General features: G+C 36.1%; 1 protein-coding gene across 1 annotated transcript in view; it reads right to left on the bottom strand.

Annotated features, from left to right (window-relative positions):
* LOC129950918 (rabankyrin-5) overlaps positions 1 to 10,575 on the bottom strand; it is an 83,477-nt gene extending 72,902 nt beyond the window's left edge. Inside the window, exons 1-2 of the mRNA XM_056062873.1 lie at positions 10,442 to 10,575; positions 9,542 to 10,281 (exon numbers count right to left, since the gene is read on the bottom strand). Coding sequence (XP_055918848.1) covers positions 9,542 to 10,281; positions 10,442 to 10,445 — 744 coding nt within the window. The 5' untranslated portion in view covers positions 10,446 to 10,575. The remainder of the gene's footprint in view (positions 1 to 9,541; positions 10,282 to 10,441) is intronic.
* Between the last annotated feature and the right edge of the window lie 8,772 nt (positions 10,576 to 19,347).

Consider the following 19,347-nt stretch of genomic DNA (forward strand, 5'->3'; position numbering starts at 1 on the left):
ATGCCTTGGACAGACTAATACTTTGGGCTGATCGGTGTGGACTGGGTGTTAACCCACACAAAACCGATCTGGTCTTATTTTCGACGAGATACAAAATTCCATTTGTCAACCCTCCCTATATTAAAGGAATCCAATTAAAATTCTCAGACGAGGCTAAATACCTGGGTCTTGTCTTAGACAAAAAACTAAATTGGAAACGCAACGTACAGGAAAGAGTCAAAAAAGCTACTGTAGCTCTCTTTTCTTGCAAAAAAGCTATTAGTAATAAATGGGGTTTACAACCCACAATCACGCATTGGCTATACACATCGGTAATCAGACCGATTTTAATGTACGGTGTGGCAGTATGGTGGACTGCTTTAGAGAAAGGTATAAACAGGGATAAGTTAAATAAAGTCCAACGTTCAGCCTGCCTATGTATAAGCGGATCGCTTCGCACGACCCCGTCTGCGGCGCTGGAGGACACCATGCTCTACCTTACACCTCTTGACATATTTAGCAAACAAATAGCTGCAAGCTCTGCTCTTCGCCTTAATTCTCCGTCGCAGTGGACTAACAACAACATTGGCCACTCCGTAATTCTAAGGTACTTAGAATCAATTCCAAAGCACACAGACTAAACCATCCCCCAACTACAATTCGACAGAAATTTTCACATTTCTATACCTACCAGATCTTTTTCGGAGGATAGGACATTTTTGGAGGATGAGTCGATCTATTTTTACACAGATGGGTCAAAAACCAAAAGAAGGGAAGGAAGGAAATTAAGTCTCCCATTCCGCCTTCCCAATCATTGCAGCGTGTTCCAGGCGGAGCTTTTGGCGATAAAAGAAGTCTTGTCTTGGCTCAAAGAAAATGTGATATCAACACTGAAGTCCGTATTTTCTCTGATAGCCAGGCCGCTATCAAATCTCTGGACTCTGTCTCTACAAACTCTGTAACAGTCCATAACTGTCGATCATCTCGACGTCGACTGGCGCAACAGTTTAATATTCACCTTTGTGCCGGGCCATAGAGACATTCCAGGTAACTATAAGGCCGATGAACTCTTTCAAGCAGCTGGAGATAAGTTGGTTAGGAGCATGCAGTAACTGTTCTATAAGATATGGTCGGAAGAAAGCATGCCTGGTGAATGGTACCTCAGTATTGTTTGCCCGATCCTGAGAAAGGAGACCCTCTAAACTGCACCAACTATAATGGAATCAGTTTACTTAACATCGCCGACAAAATCTTCTCTGTCGTAATATGTGAACGTGTAAAGCCCACAGTCAACAAGCTGATAGGTCGTCCTTATCAGTGTGGATTAAGACCAGGAATGTCCACAGTCGATCAAATATTCACATTACGGCAGATCTTGGAAAAAACCCAAGAACACCAAATCAACACACACCATCTTTTCATCGATTTCAAGGCCGCATATGACAGCATCTACAGCTGTATAGAGCCATGTCTGGTTTTGGCATCCCTGCCAAACTCATCCGTTTATGCAGGATGACCATGGAGAATTCACGCTGCTCCATAAAAGTTAGAAACAACTTAAAAAATCTATCGATGTCAAAAAAGGTTTTAGAGAAGGTGATGCGCTGTCATACGATAGTGCGGAGCTCACACGTCAACACTAGGGGCACTATCTTTAGAAAGATTGTCCAATTACTAGCATATGCTGATGACAGCTTGATGTCAATTGGGCTTTTGTGAGTATTGAGGAAATGGCGGCAAAAATGGGTTTAACGGTTAATGAGGGCAAAAAAAAGTACATGCTGTCGTCAAGAAAGGACATACAACACCGACGTCTTGGTCAAAACGTCACCATCGACAGACGTAACTTTGAGGTAGTCAAGGACTTCATCTACCTAGGTTCCGCTGTAAACGCAGAAAACAACAACAGCGCTGAGATCAAACAAAGAATAACTCTTGCTAACCGTTGTTTCTTTGGGCTAAGAAAGCAATTGAGTGGTAAAGTCCTCACTCAAGTGTAGCTATATAAGACCTTTATCATCCCCGTCCTGCTATACGATGCAGAAGCATGGACTACGACAAAAGCGGATGAAAGCACCTTGGGTCGGTTCGAGAGAAAAGTTCTTCTTGTGATCTACGGTCCCGAATGCATCGAAGGGGAGTGGAGGAGAAGATCGAACGACGAGCTGTACAGCGACGTAGACTTAGCCAGAAGGGTAAAACTCCAACGACTAAGATGGCTGGGTCACGTAGAGCACATGGAAATGGTGGACGGTATTCAAATCAAGAGAGTATACATTTTGTTTTGTTTTTTTGGAAAAAATTTGTTAGCTATACTCGATAAACAAAAATATGGTCAAACCATTGAAAAACTCTCACGAAAATCAGCTTGAAACATACTTAAACGATTGTTTGATTACATCAAGTTGATAATTCTATTGCATGAAATTCTAACAAAAACATGTGGGAATGTAAGAGATATCGTGTATGGAAGATGTTATTTTTTTATATTAAGCGCACATTCAAGGGGATATTACTACCCTTATTATGTAAAGACACAGTGTGAGCACTAGGAAGAGGAGATAGAGGTTGAAAGGAGGTGTCGGTGCATATTGGTTTTGAATTAATGAATATTCCAACGGTTGGAAACAACAGAGTGTGATAAGGCATTCTACATTCGCGCAGTACGGCTAAAGAACGAATCTCAGCATTGAAAGTACGACCGAAGTATTCGAGGGAATACATTTTTAGAAGTATAGTTGAATTGTTTAAGGGGAGGAATGCAGCTAACTATTTCTCTTGAGCATAAACCGTTAAAATAACGAAAAAAAAGCGAGAGACAAGTAACTTTACGATGATGTTCAAGCGAATATCGAGATGTTCAGTCTTCTCGATGCAAGTGCCATTCATGAATAATGGCAAAGGGGGTGTATCTCGCTTTAACGATACAAGACAGCATTTTGTTTCCGAAGCATTAAATTCCACGTTATTTTTTAATCCCCACTGTACAATGCTGTTTAGGTCGGAGTTTAATAAACTTATCATATTTTATTTTGTCGTTACAGTTCCTCATCCGATGAAGAGGGATGTGAGTCTGAAAACGAATATGAAAAGCTAAGAGAACTTTCGTCAGCTAAACATTCTATTGGATAAGAAGTTGCAGACAGGAGATTATTAATACAAATAAGAAAGAGTGTTGGAGATTGAACAGAGCCCTGGGGCACACCAGCATTTATTTTGTTATTTTCAGACTTGAAGACATCAAATACTACTTGTATTGAACGATCAGAAAGGTAGTTACTAATCCAATGAAGCAGGGATTTGTGGAAAGCGAAAGCACGCATTTTCGATAAGAGGGCCTCATGCCAAACCCTATCAAATTTTGAAACATCAAGTGCAATAATCTTACTTTCTCCAAAACGATGTAATGATTTGCTCTACTGTTTTGTGAGATCAACAGTGGACCTATTTTTGCGAAAGCCTTACTGCCGGTCGTTAAGAAGCTTTCGATCTTCGAGATATTTCTTGAGTTGATAACTTATCAGCGGTCCATGACCTGGGAAACAAGGGACGTTATCGTAATCGTGGAATCGGTCGGTAATTAGAGGGTGGGGGGGATTCAACGTTTTTGGGAATAGGTGCGACAAATGCTGTTTTCCATCCGCTCGAACCTGAGGAGTAGGACAAATGAAAAAGCTTACGGAGTGGTTTTGCCAGCGTTGAAGAACACCTCTTCAGAACAATAGCGTGGATACCATCCGGACCAAGCGGATCTATGTATGTATGTTGAGATCTATTAGGACTCTCGCTACAGTACGAGTGCGAAAAATGATTGGCCCCACAAAATCGTTAAAGCGCTCAATGACAGGCGGAGTCATAACATTCACTGGTAGCGTTGAATTAGCGGCGAACTGCCTAGCAAAAATATAAGCGTTCACAAGAGAACTAACAAATGGAATATCATTAACAACGAGTATGGGAACTGAGAAAAAAGGAAGAATTACTGCCTTTGGGACATTGCAGTATTTTTTGCAGTAATTTTTGGTCATTTAAAAATTTGTTCCATCGAATATGTGCGTTGCAGGCCTTCCTGAATTGCTTGAACTTATTCCGGTTTTCCTCAGTTGGATTGGATTTAAAACAACGGAAACTTACCTTCTTGACCCTAATAATCTCTTTACAGCTTGCATCGAACCATGCGTTTTCCTTAGGTATGATGCTTTTAACCCTATTCGGAATAAATGTTCTCATCGGCATCAACGTCACTATCCAGGAAGCGACCAGTCAAAGATCCTGAAATAAATTATTGAGACCGTTCCAGTTGGCTTTTTCGTATAGGCAAACAGTTCTCTTAGGAGTTCTTTCTTTAGCTGGAGAGTTATGACACGAGAAATTTGCTGATATAACACAATGGTTGACTTATGTAGGTGGTTCAACTCAGCGAAAATCTCAGCACACACTCCTTCGGATGTTGTCTGGCCCAAATGCTGAAGCCATGAAGAATGATGTACATTGAAATGGATCGTAACAACGATTTCAGTGCGAGGATAGGAAGAAACAAGAAAGAATATAATGCTTGAATCCTAAAGATGAGTTTTTTTTTTAGAAACTCCTATTCTACTCTCATAAACTGGGGACTTATTGTTTTTAATCTTTTTCGTTGTATATTTTGTATGCTTCCGAATGTTTCTAAATAAGTTTCGGAGAGTTTAATTTCAATTCACGGAACTTTTCTCCTTCCTGAGATATTCTTTTGAGTCTATCAATTTTTTCTCAGCATACGCAAGGTGTTTTTACAGCACAAAGATGAATAACTGAACTTCCTGAAAAACAACTTTTGTAAATAATGATTTTATTTTATGTTTTGAATGATGGACAAGTAGAGAAAAATATTTTTCACAATTAAAAAACAAATACCCACGAAAGGTCTAAACTTTTGACATTAAATATTATAAATAAATATATGTCAAAAACACCTAGTTAAAGTAAAATACGCTACGAAACCCGCTTGGCAATATGAGAGAGCCAACTAGGACGGCTTGAACGACTTCTTAAGGAACTTTAACTTGTTAATATGCTTCCTCGATAGTGATGAGGATTTCAGCTCAGATATGATAACAAGCTTGATTCTTTATGGAATGAGAAATTGTATCTCGAATATGGTATCAAACTATTAGGATGAAAGGTGTATTTTTCCGGATTTACAAAGCCCATCTCATTGAGGAAAACTAAAATAAGTTTACACAAGCTAAAAAACATGTAACGGGCATATTCAAAGTATTTAATGTTTGCATGACCAGAAATTATGACAGAAAATACTAAAATCCCAAAGCTTATAAATATATCTGGTCGTTTGTAAGAAATATCGGTTTCTACGCTCGTTTCTAATGTCACTCTTTTTATTATCTTGATTGGTAAAGCCAAAAAAGGCGAATTCTCCTCCCTTTTTAACTATATTCCAACTGCACTAAAGTTTCTTTCTACCAAAGTCATGAAAACGGTGATCAAATTGCAGATTAACAAATATCTTACAGCACGAAAGCTTCTTAATGACCATCAGTTTAGCTTTCGTACGAAAAGCTCCACTGGTGATCTCTTTGTCTACCCCACCGAACAGTGGAAAGAATCATTACATTGTTTTGGAGAAAGTAAGATTATTGCACTTGATATTTTAAAGGCATTTGACAGAGTTTGGCACTTAACTCTTACACTTCAGAATTTTTTTCAGAAAGTAGTAAGCTTATAGCAAGCGTCAAACTACGATCAGAGGCTCATCATAAGTGCATGTGTTAGTTGTTAGTAAAAAATAATACAAATATAGCCTAACACACGCACAAAATACAAAACTAAATTAGCATTTAACTATTATAGAACAAAAAATAAAATGAGAACGTTTACGATAGTGGAGCACTGGTTCTAAAGAATGATTTTAATCCCACCTTATTTAAATTTAAATCTATCGATGAACAGTTTAAGTTATATAAAATGCTCATTCGACTTAAAGCTTCATTCTTCCCATAGTTAGTTCTATGGAAGTCAATATGTATAAAATCAAATGTGCGCAGGTGATGAGTTCCGCCCGGTAATTCAAATGTACACAAGAAAGCAAATAAGGTGCATCAATTTCACCATTAATGAGTTGATGGAGAGATTGCATTTGAAGAAGTAGAATACGATGTTCATAGGGAGGCAGATCATAGGGATCTTCCCAAGGAAGACCTTTTAGGGCAAAGCGAATGAAATTATGTTGAATTGATTCAATACGTTTTCTATGAATTTCGTAATAGGGAGTCCATACCTGCGAAGCATATTCAAGATGAGGACGAAGATGGCAATTATACAAAGAAAGGGAAACATAGGGATCATTGAACTCCTTTGCCCAGCGTTTTATAAAACCAAGCATAGAACTTGCCTTGTTAACAATAAAACTAATGTGATGTGTAAACTCTAAGTTGGAACAGAAATGTACACCTAAATCTTTAAATGTAGAGACACGACAGAGTTTTTGCTGTGATATACAGTAGTCAACTACGTTACTGATTAGTTTTTTGTGAAAGTTATAGTCTGACATTTTAAAGGGTTGAGTAAAAGGCTATTGTCCCACACCAAAATGTGAAACTATCAATGTCAGCTTGTAAAAGAATACGATCATCGTCACCAAAAATGAGAAGTTCATTTGAGCGTAGACATGACGATACATCGTTAATAGACAGGATGAAAAGAAAAGGGCCAAGATGGCTTCCCTGGGGAACACCAGGGGTGGAATCGGCTAAGGTGATTGTTGACTATCAATTTTTTGATAGTCAAATTGACTATCATTTTCATTCCGTCTGTGTAAGATGATTCAACTCAATTCAATTCGATTGAACAATTTCAGAATCAAATTGTCAAAATTCGTTGTTGCCTTGGTGAAATTTTAAATTGATTCTTATAAAATATCTAAATAAAAGTTTCAAATTGAATGATTTTGAATAAAATTCTTACTTTTCTTGCTCTTTTTCGAATGTCGTAAGCCTTGTCGGTCACAGGAATGTGTTTTTTAAAAGAAACAAAGTGAACTAAGAAAATTTTCCAGTCGTTTGTGTAAGCGTCTGGTAGCTCTATTCGTAATAAACAAATTTGTTTGAAAATGACTATCACATTTTTTTGTGATAGCTTTTTAGATATCAATTTGACTATCACCTTATGTAGATCAAATTCGATCATTTTGATTGTCATTTATCAACAATCACCTTAGCCGATTCCACCCCAGATTGAGCAACAAAAGGTCCATAATGACAATTTCTAAATTTTACCTCGAAGGATCTGTTTTCAAGGTTTGACTTAATCCAAGCTAAGAAAAATGGTGGAAAACCAAAACTTAAGTTTAAATAAAATAGTTCCGTGGCTAAGTTGGTCAAAAGCTTTGGAAAAGTCAGTGTATACACAGTCAACTTCATAACCTTGTTCTAAAGCGTTTGAACATATGTTTGAGAATGTAAGGAGATTAGTAACGGTTAATCTTTCTTTCACAAAACCATGTTGCTGTTCGCAAATGATATTTTTACTAAAATATGCTTCGCTTTCACAAACAACTTCTTCAAATACTTTAGGAATGCAAGAAAACTTTGCAATGGGCCTGTAGTTGCTTAAATCCGACTTGTTACCTTTCTTGAAAATTGATGTTAGAAATGACTTTTCCATATACTGGGAAATTTGCCTGTTTTTAGAGAGAGTTTGAATAAAAACGTAAGGGGTTCAACTAAAGCATTACTACACTTTTTTAGTACTATCGGGGGAATACCATCAGGACCGGCTGAGCAGTCATCATTCAACGCAGATAAAAAAATCAAGGACCGTACTCTGTAGCACAGGTATGTGACTACAGCTAGTTTGCGAAAAAATGTGAAGATTATGAAAATATACTTCAACAACATCATAACAAATGACTCACGGAAATTCGTTGCGAAAGCGTTACAGATATCAAAAGTTTTATCTAACGAAAGGTTCTTGTAAGTGAAGTTAACTGGAAAGCCATCTGATTTCTTTGAGTTTACAAAATTCCAAAATTTTTTAGGATTCTCTTTAAAAGAGGTGCCCGTATCAGAAACATAACAAGCATATACAAAATTAGAAAGAGATTTAGATTGGTTAAAGAGTTCAACATAAAAAGAGAAGTTGACTGGAGACAGAGTTTTGAGGTACGTTTTCCATGCCTTATTTCTTTTGTTACGCAGTAAACGCAATTCTTCGTGTACCAAGGATGGCTAAAGTTTGTATTTCTTGATTTCTTTATCGGTACATTTTTTTCAAAACAATAATTAAGGATCCTATAAAAAGTTGAAACTACTTCGTCAATGTTAGAAAATCCTAGTGTATCAGCAATTCCAGAAATGGTTAAATCTTCTGAAAACTGCTGGAAATTGGCTCTTCTGAAATCAAAATTATATAAGCAATCAAAAGAATTACTGTGATTAGTAAGGTGATTACTTAAGTCAAAAAAAAAATGTCCAAAGGTGGGGATATTTGTCAATATTAGTAATTCCTGATCTAGATTCTAGAACAAGAGTACTAATAGCGTCAGAAGAAAAGACTAAATCAAGAATTTGATTTTATGAGTTTTTAATACAGCTTGTTTGCTGTAAGTCAGTAAGAAGGACTTTATCGAGAAGAGATAGTTCCATTTGTGAAGAACAAGGAAGGCATTTGACAGAGTTTGGCACCAAACTCTCTTTGTATTGATGAATATCTATTTCTTTGGTTTGGACCGTTTATTTCAAGTAGTAGTGAACGGACTCTAATCTAATATCCACAAAAAAACAGGGCTCCGTTTTGTCTCCTATATTCTTCCTTATTTCCACTGAATTGTTTCGTTGATGACAGTACACTTAGCTTTTCATATTCGTCTTTAGATTCTGATCCATGTTCCTCAGATGTGGACTACCTAACTTTGGACTTCCCAATATTTTCTAATACGTTTAAAAACCGTGTAGAATGAAATGAAAACTCTATACTATCTGCTGTCACAAAGGCGTAATCCTCCCCCAATGCCACTATCCATGGTCGGTTCTTGTATCGAGGATACTGAACAGGGGTGGGATCGGCTAATGTGATTGTGGACTATCAATTTTTTGATAGTCAAATTGATAGTCAAATTGACGTAAGCTTTGTCGGTCGCAGGAATGTGTTTTTTAAAAGAAACAAAGTGAACTAAGAAAATTTTCCACCTTAGCCGATTCCACCCAGCTTTCGGTTCAAGGTGTTATCCCATATTAGACACAAATTCGTGAGAAACTCGAGTATAATTCTCATATTTGAGATGATGCTCCAATAACGTGCTTGAGTCTTTTGTATAGAATTGAAAAGACAGCTCTAAAAATGATAGGCGATCGTTCTCTTATTGATAAATTTGCTATTCTTCCTCTCTTCAAACAATTTAATGATTCTTAAAAGTTTACCCTTGAGCCCAATTCTGCACGTAATGTACACGGATTCCACAAATGTGAAATGCTTAACCAGGCTTAATATTCCCCATTATACTTAACGCTTTGCAGTCATTCAAACATAAATAAATGGATACAAAATAAATAAACAAAAGACTTACCGATCCATCGTTCTTAACCAAACACAAAAACACAACGTCTTCTCTCAGCAATCGCACAGCAGCATGCAACGGATGTTTTGTTTTGCTCTTTAGCATCTGATACAACAACGGTCCAGACATATGTTCAAAGTCTTGTGGTGTCAAATCATCCCAATGCGTCGATATCAATCCGGAACAATAATCCAAAAGACTTGCAGCACCCACTTCTTCGGCGACACAATAAAAGCGAACACACGACCGAACACCAACCGAAGCGACGAGCGCCTTTTCGCAAAGACCAAGCAACCCAGGTAGCTTGAATTTATGTGCAGCCCGTAACAGACCCAAAGCTAATCTATCATGCTGTAAATCAATCACATCAGTGTAGATCCAACGCAACAAGGCAAAACCAATGTCATCTTCCAAATCAGTCCAATCGAGTTCTGTTGCATCAGCCAGATTTTCTTCGCGCCAATCCTCTGATCTGGCATTCAAAACAAACTTATGTGCCGGCATAGTTTTTCCACTTAGCTTGATTGTTAGATCTGAATAAGTGCTCCGACCGTACAAGGAAGCCACCATCATAACGAGACGTGACACAAAACTACTGAATTCCCCGATTTCCGAAGCATCTCCCGACGATGCCACAACTTTGCTATATTTTCGCTCCAAATCTGCATAGCTGCGTTGCAATTTGGTATATTCTTCCTTGAGGAGCTTTAGATGTTTCTCAAGCTTCACCGATGGAGAATCTTTTGTATCTATATAGTGTCATAAAATTAAATAAAGTTTAATTAAGATTATTAAGAAATTAAATTGGCCGTGTTAAGTTCTACGCCCCCATACAAATGAATTGCAAATTGTTTTCAATTAATGTTTTTGTTTTGGGCTCACCACAATCACATCCCATTCTAAACTTACCCATTTTTAACGGATTGTTGTTTGCGTTTCGATTTCTGACCAATTTTTGAACAAAAACTCAATTTTTTGGTGTAGTATTTTGAAGAATGAAGTTCATAATTTTTATTTTACCGAGTGATTAGTTGAATTTTTATTTTAACTCGAAACTGTCAAATGGCTGTCAGTCTTGTGTCAGTGGTTGTTGAGTACACTTAGAGCCAAGAATACTGTTTGCTTATAGATGCATTTTGTGATCCGAAAAATGTGGACTCGCTTTGTGGATTTAAAAATTGGTTTAGGAACATATTTTGAGAAGGCTTTTGAGAGCGTCAACAGGGCTTTCTTTGCATAGAAAGGGTATCCCGGATAAGCTCATCTCTATTATCGAGGCGACTTATTATGGGTTTAAATGTCACATCTTACATGGAGGTAAGTTGTCGGAAAAGTTTGAAGTCCAAAGCCAGTATATTATCCACAATTTTAATGGGTGATCTATTAAACGGCAACAAGGATGGAGAGAGGGGCTAAAAATCAACACGAGAAAAACTAAGATGCTCAGCCTGGAAACCTTTCACTCACCTTCTCTGGAAAACGTTAAACTGCAACCAGTAGAAAAAGTATAGAGTTTTCAGTATCTTGGAATTAAGGTCAGAGGTTTCCCAAAATGTAACTCTCAAGTGCACTAAAACCAAATTTACGACCGATATCGGGGCAGAACGATTCGAACGACAATTTCGGACATTCGAGTGCCTCTTCAAATTTGTTTCTTCACTTCGAAAATCGGCATTTTAATATTTCAAAATATCTACCAAATAGAAATACTATCTACCTTTGGTATTGCTAGCTGATGAAGCTTATCCACTTAAAAGGTACATTCATCAGGCCATATCCAAGATGTAACTTTAGACAAGAAAAAACGCTTAATAATTTTATGCGCTTTTGGTATAACAACACAAAAGTTGAAAATTTTGACAAAATCGAAACTATTACAAAGAATTCCGAAACTATTATAAGATCTATATCTGTTAACTAGGCCAGTGTCGCTGTACAGACCGTACCCTTATATCTTCTCCTCCATTGTCTATCTATGCATACAGGACCAAAAATAAGCCGACGAATTTTTCTCTCGAAGCATCCTAAGACGCTCTCATCTTTCATTGACAAGGTCCAGGCCTCAGCACAATTAATGAGAACCGGAATGATGAGTGTCTTAAAGATGGTGATTCAGCACTGGTGTCAGCCCAACTACCTCTAAGTTATAGCTGTCCATTGTGGCGTTCTGTCCAAGACGTCTGTGACTAAACCCATCTTCTTTGCTTCCGTCGCAATGCTCAAAAACGCTACTCTGACATCACGTTTTGATCTTCCAATTATGTCCGAGTAATAGGATGTCTACTCTGTAGAGCTCTTCCCTATAGCTCTTAGCAAAGATCTTCCTAGCTTGGCGTCAAAATCTCCTAAGACAATTTTAATGTCATAGCCAGGGCACTGCTCATATGTCTTGTCCAAGAGCTTGAAGGATATGTCTTTGGTGTCTTCATCTTTCTCCTCTGTTGGGGCATGTGCGCATATTAGGCTTAAGTTGGCGAATTTAGCCATAATGCGGATTGGATGGCGGTAATATCTGCCTTGCAGCAGTTAAGTGCTACTGCTAATTGTTCAGTTAAGGGACCTAACATTCCACGTTCAGATCCGAAGTTCGTTGTCCTTATTTTGTTTGCTTGGTTTGTCAACAGTTTATCCGTCCGTATCCAAGGCTTGCTGGTGCTTATCAACTAGGACATTTGTACGTGGTCAGGAATTCAACCCGACGGCACAACCCCCAACCTGGAGGGCCAGATAGTCAATTTTATTCCAAGGACGGGGAGCCGAATAAACCGCTCCTTATAGGCCCGGGCTCCGAATATGTCGTAGAAGCCCTATATAAGGTGTTCACTAAGTAGTTCAACCTTACTGGAACTGTAGACGCCACCGTTGATTCCATCTCGTGAAATGCTCCTGTGCCGTCTGGATAAGGAGAGGTGCATTATTGGAAACATCTCTCCCCCTTCTCTCGTTTGCTGCCCCAACAACTTTCCACTTGTTAGAACCCCATCTCCAGTTGAGGTACTAGGCACCCGATATTCACTGCGGGGAGATGTGAGTAGGAGTTGATAGACAGAGGTGGGTTTTGAGAAAAAAAACCTGTGGACGCTTGTGTCCTCTTGAATGCACATGTCTACCATTTGACCATTATTTGTGAAACTTCGGTCTAAAGAAAATTGATTTTCTATTTAGATAAATTTATAAAAATATTGACTTATGTTGTCTTTATTTTACAATCCGGTTTCACTTTCCGATCCAAGATCATCAATTTGTTTTGATGCTGACAATTCTGAAGATTGTTGTGAAACTTGTGATGTTTTAGAAGCCAATTTTTGTCAGACTATAAACTTGCCTTCAACAACCCGAACAAGGTGTCAAATATGTACATTATGTAAAACATATTTGAAAACCAGGTTCGATGTTGACTTCTCAAACTATCTTCTCTTTGTGAATTCATGTATCGCCGACTTTAAAATTATTACAAACCTTTTCGTTTTTGTCATATTTCTTAGCCAATTGTAGCTGAAGGCGTCCATAGTTATTTTTCCCTTACGCAAATCGAAATACAAAAGTGGTGATTGATTTAGTCTTATTAAAGAGGTTATCTCTTTTAGTCAGGATGGTTTCACATTATTAAAAAAGGGTGTTACCTCTTTCAGCACTGTTTCATCCATCCATTTCTCCTGCTCATAAAAAAAGAGCAAGAAATAATGTTCCCAAAAGTTTTCGAAATCATTGTCTACAACTCTTTTCATTTTCATTGTAGGCCTAATTTTTCTTCAAAACAACATAACCTTCAGAAAGATCTACTAAAACCTATCTTACTGAATGTGTTTCTAAAACTCTAAATGAACTAGAGGAAGGAAATATAGTGGACTTTATTGCCACAGGCTTTCAGCCTTTAATAAAACCAGCCATAAAATAATTTATCTTAAACTTAAAGCACTTGATTTTCCAAACTTTTTTATTTTATGAAATTATTTGACCTAGACTACCAATTTGGAGTTGTTTCAGGTTCTCAATCTCCGATCCCATTTATGCAAACTCAGAAGTCTTTCAAGGGAGCCAACTTGGTCCTTTGTTATTTGTTTTAACTGTCAACGACACGTTATTAATGTCATTAATAATTCAACTGTCACTATTTACGCTGTTGACATGAAAATAATAAAGGTTATTTCTACTCGACTTGATTTTGTTTTACTCCAAAATGATGTTGACTCATTTCAGACTTGGTGCAACAAATATGTCTTAAAACTCAATCTTAATAATTGCCAAATCATAACAATTTGCTTGTTTTATTTGCGATACTCGGCAAACTTTCGAGCCCATTTTAATTATGACTGCAAAAAGTAAAAAAAAATCCATTTCCTTTTCCTGTTGATGTTCCAATTTTTTACTGTTCCCATCACATCATTACAAATTTTACTGATGAAAGCAACAGTAACAAAACTGTCCGAGGTGCGAAGCTCGAAGTTATGATCGAAAGAAAACAATAATTAAATGACGTAAATTTACTGATTGCTATAAACGCTCATCAGTAAAACATTTCAGATTCCTCCTGTTTCAAATTTTACTGATGGATTTTTTTGACAGCTATAACCGGACCCTAAGGCGCCAGTTGTAGCTATCATTAAGAGGATCCGGAAACATTTTTGAAACGATATTTGACGGTGTTTCCAATTGATTAGAAATTAAAATTTTATACTGATCGATCGGAAATCACACAAAGAATTTTTTTTTGAGAAAAAAAGTGTAGATAATAACGCATTTATTTTTCTCTAAAAATTAATTATTCTATTTTCCGGACGGAAAATGTTCAAAAGTGAAACGAATCGTTATACTGATTCCAGTTTCACACAGTTAAAATGAAAGATTTCTGTCAATACAAATTTTTCGGTGGCTTTAAATCAGGGCATTTTTTTCAATGACAGAAATTTTGGATGAACGCTACAAAGGACCTGCCAAACAAATTACAATGTTTGTATCCAATGATGAAAACCCAGGATAGCTATAACTGGCCCCTAACATATAGACCAAGAGATGTCATGTGTTTCAACATTTGGGAATTCTAAATTTGTGTCTACGACATTTTGAGTTAAAAATGTTATCGCCCAAAAGCAAACATTGAAGGAAAACAAATTTTAGAACTCTCAAAAATTTCGAACCTCAACAAACCGTAAAAAATATGTTTGGCTTCATTTCACTTTCAGAAAGCAAAATGAGTCAAATTGTTAAAGTGAAACAAAACAAAATGATTTGCTTGCTCATAGAGTGAGCACACAGTATTATGGTGTATAAACACTAAAATATGTATAAGAGGGATGGTGCCACTACAAACCCCCTGCTTGGGCTCACTACATCATTTTGGATAAGTGCGAGATTACGATTACCCAAAAACGTAAAGTGATCCCAAACAGGGGGGTTGCTGTGGGGCACCATGCTCTGCTCATTCATACCTCATTGTTTATAGGCATCACAAAGCTCAACCACTCAAAATTTACAAAAAGGTCATTACGCCCAACATAAATGTCATAGAGCCCTAATTTAACGAGCAACACAAAATCTTTTGGTCGGTCTGGCATTTTTTAAATTTTACGATTTTACGAAACGACAGAAGTCATAATTATCGCAATGTCCAAATAAAGTGTCACAAAGCCTAACCCCTGTGTCGTAAAACCCAAATTTAAAATCTTAAATTCTTTTGGGCAAAATGACAACTAACAATTTTTGGGCTTTATGACATTTTTGGAATTGAACGTTATGGTTTTGGGCGAAAAGACCCGAAGCATTTTTAAATTTTCTAATAAAATAAGGTAAAGTAGACCTTAGGGCCGAACGGCCTAAGTAGTTTAACTAAGTATGGCCGTATGGGTCCAGTTAGATAGTTGTACGTTATGGGTAATAAGGCTAGTTTAAAGTTTTTATTTCAAGAGTACTGGAATGGACAAATCTTCCGAGAGTAATTTTTGTCACGAAAAGTGCTTTCTTAAATTTGGATTCGGCATACACTTGTTGGTCTCCTCTTTTCCTGACATTATTTGCAAAGAGGAATGGTTGAGAGTTGTAAGTTGTAAGCCCTGGTTCTCTACAAGATTTGCGCCAACTTATTAACTTAAATTTTGACATTTCTCGACCGTTCAAGGTCCCTAGAGTCGAAATAAAAGATTTTTAGAAAGATGTCTGTACGAGCGTGTGTACATACGTTCGCGACGTTTTTTCGTCCTCCATAGCTCAAGAACCATAAGAGATATCAACTTCAAATAAATTTTGTTATACAGAAAATAAGGCAGAAAGATGAAGAAAGGGCTCTCAAGAAAATTGCGTGGGTGGTTTTTTTACCATAGCAGTTTGAAAAAAAGTGAACATTTTGGTTAACCCTAGGTTAGGTTAGGTTGGAGTGGCTGTCCAGATGTCATTGACGCACGTCCTCAAGGGTCCATTGTGATACAACTAATGAGGTTACTCATGGGAGAGTAATGAATTTAAACAAACCATTTTGTACTTTTAATAAAGTTAGAGAGACGTTTTGTGTCAATCGTTGCCAGTTCACTGGTGTTATCGAAGAAGGGATTACCGAAAAATTAAGTACTTCTAATGGAGAGTGCTGGACATGTACATAGAAGGTGTTGGACCGTTTCCTTTTCCTCCTCGTCCATGCAGCTTCTACAGAAGTCATTTGTGTAGACCCCTAGCCTTAGAGCACGTCTTCCTATGAGGCAGTGTCCCGTTATTAATCCAATTGTAGAGCTTATACTTTGTCTGCTCAGTGATATCAAGCCTTTTGACCGTTTTAAGTCAATACTTGGCCATATTTGCTTGGTTGCTAGCCAGGTGGTACTTTGTGACCATCTAGCATTTGTTGTTTCTAGAGCATATTGCTTAAGAAGATATTTGCATGTAGCAAGTGGTGTTCCTATGTTATGTTTTTGTTTAACATGAGGCAGAAGTGTTCCGTTTTTGGTGAGCTCATCGGTTTTACAATTTCCCGGAATGTCTCTGTGGCCCGGCACTCAAATGAGGTGAATGTTAAACTGTTTCGTCAATCTCATTCAGAGATGATCGACAATCGTGGACTGTTTGAGAGTTTGTGGAGACAGACGCGAGAGATTTAAGAGCGGCTTGGCTGTCTGAGAAGATTCGAATATCCTTACAAGATATAACGTTTTCTTTGAGCCAGGATAGTGCTTCTTCAATCGCCATTACTTCTGCCTGAAATTTACTGCATTGATTGGGAAGTCTATAGGATAGACTAAGATTCATTTGTTCCGAAAAGATACCACTTCCAACTCCGTGATCGGTCATTGAACCGTCAGTATAGAAGTGTACCGCATCGTCTTCCAGGGGTCTCTCTTCTTCCCAGGAGGATCTTGAAGGGATGGACACATGGAATCTTTTCCCAAATACCATTTTTGGGGTGGTATAGTCTAAGCGATCTGGGATAGATCTGAAATTGTCTAGAATAGTTGTATGTCCAGTATTGTTACTGGTCCATTGAGAGGTGGCCCTAAGCCTTACACATGAGTTGGCAGCCACCTTTTTAGAGAAGATGTCAAGTGGTGTTAGGTTTAAAAGCACTTCCAGTGCTGCGATTGGTGTTGAGTGAAGTGCTCCTGTGATGCACACACCTGCTGACCGCTGGACTTTGATGAGCTTATTTAGATTTACCATCTTGTCCAGTGCGGTCCACCATACGACAGCTCCATAAATGAGTATCGGCCTGATTACCGAAGTGTATAGCCAGTGGGTTATTTTTGGGGAGAAGCCATATTTTGATCCTATGGCCTTTTTACAAGTAAAAATTTTTACAAGTAAAAAGCGCTACAGTAGCCTTTTTTACTCTTTCATCAATATTTGCCTTCCAATTTAGTTTTTTGTCTAAAATGATGCCCAAATATTTAGCTTGATCGGAAAAGCTAATGGTATTCCTCTAATCTTGGGTGGGCTAAAATGAGGTTAACCTTAAATATCTTACGAACTGAAAATGCTAGAGACTTGAATTAAATTTTATATAATATATTGTAACGTGATACCAAACAGGTATATTTTTTGAAAAAAAAAATCAATATAACGGTTTTGTTTTATAAATCAATAAAACTGAAAAAAAATTGTCACCTCCAAAATTTTACGACTAAGATATGATTTCATCTCTAAAACAATTTTGTGCAACGAAGAATAATGTTTTTTTCATCTGATAAAATGTTGAGAAAAATCTAATTGACAGTTTTTTTTACAAAAAATAAAAACCTACAAAAAATTTATAAAAGTTGGTAAAATTTGATTTTCGACTCAAATATCTTTTAAAAACTTTGAGATAATAGCTTCAAACTGATGTTTTCTTATAAGAAATATTGTTTTCAACATTGGGACAAATTTTGAGAAAAATCGAAATGATAATTTTTTTACAAAAAATAAAAACCTAAAAAAAATATATAAAAGTTGGTAAAAATTGATTTTCGAATCAAATGTCTTTTCAAAAATTTTAAATATTGGCTTCAAACTAATTTTATCTTATAAGAAATACTGTTTTCAACATTTGGTAAAATTTTTAAAAATTCGAATTGACAGTTTTTTTTACAAGAAATAAAACTCTAAAAAACAGTACTAAAATATGGTAAAAGTTTACTTTCTGCTCAAATAGCTTTTCAAAAATTTAAAATATTGGCTTCAAACTTATTTTATTTCACAGAAAATATTATTTTTAATATTCCGTAATTTTTATATAAAAAATCCAAGAGACCGTTTTTTCATAAAAAATAAAATCTACAAAAAATAGTACGCAAATTTGGTAAAAATTGATACGAGTACATATATAAAAACTTTTAAGTAAGACAAATTGACAGACGGGATGGGAAGTTATCAGTGTGGGTCGCATCCCAGCCTCTTTTTTTATTTTGAATTCTCTCAGATTAAAAAGCCAGTATTAAGATATTCGTAAACTCCTTCCAGTTTTGTCTTCAAGGTCCTAATAGGTATTTGATTTTTTTACCATATTCTTCAAACCAATCTAATAATAAGTCCATACATCGCTGTTATTTTTGTTTATCATTATTAAAAGTTAAGGACACAATTTGAATAATATTGGTACTTTATTTTTTAAATTTCGTCAGAAGAAAAATGTGTTAACAGGAAGAAGGAGTGTAGAGTCTAGAGAAAAGAAAGATTAAATATTATATTATTAATTTACTATAAAGAATTCGTTGTTTTGGTTTTTTGTTTTGTTTCCTTTTTTCACAAACCGTTTATTTTGTATTGGTGTTAACAAAATATGTTTAACATTATGTCTTCATTTTTAAGTTTTCTTTTATTTAACAGCCAATAATTGCATTTTTAATTTTTTTGTTTGTATAATTTATACGTAAGTTAATTAATAAATTCAAATATTTAATATGGAGAGACACATAAACGGAAAACACATTCAACATTTTGTTTAAATATTATATTAAGCCTCATGGTTTACATTGGTTAATGGTCCCGAAATAATTCTCATTTAAAAAGCTCTCGATTAAAATTATGTATATTTAATATTTTTCATTTTTTGTTTGAGTGTGTATTTTTGTATTTATTTTCGAATTTAAATTGCTTGTATGTAAAGCTTTTATTTCTCTGTCTTCTAATTAAATATTTTGTTTTGTTTTTCTAATAAATGTGATATTTTATACATACTATATTTTTTCTTAGTACCAATTTTAATAATAATTAAGTTGTAGTTACATATCATAATTTGTATGACTTCTCTATATAGAAATGTAAAGTTTTAAAGCTTTAGTTGTTTTATATTTTTTATTTCAAAAAATTTTGACGATTTGACGATTTTTTCTTAGACTTAATAACTTTTGATAGGA

Source organism: Eupeodes corollae, chromosome 1 (assembly GCF_945859685.1).
Source record: "Eupeodes corollae chromosome 1, idEupCoro1.1, whole genome shotgun sequence".
NCBI lineage: Eukaryota > Metazoa > Arthropoda > Insecta > Diptera > Syrphidae > Eupeodes > Eupeodes corollae.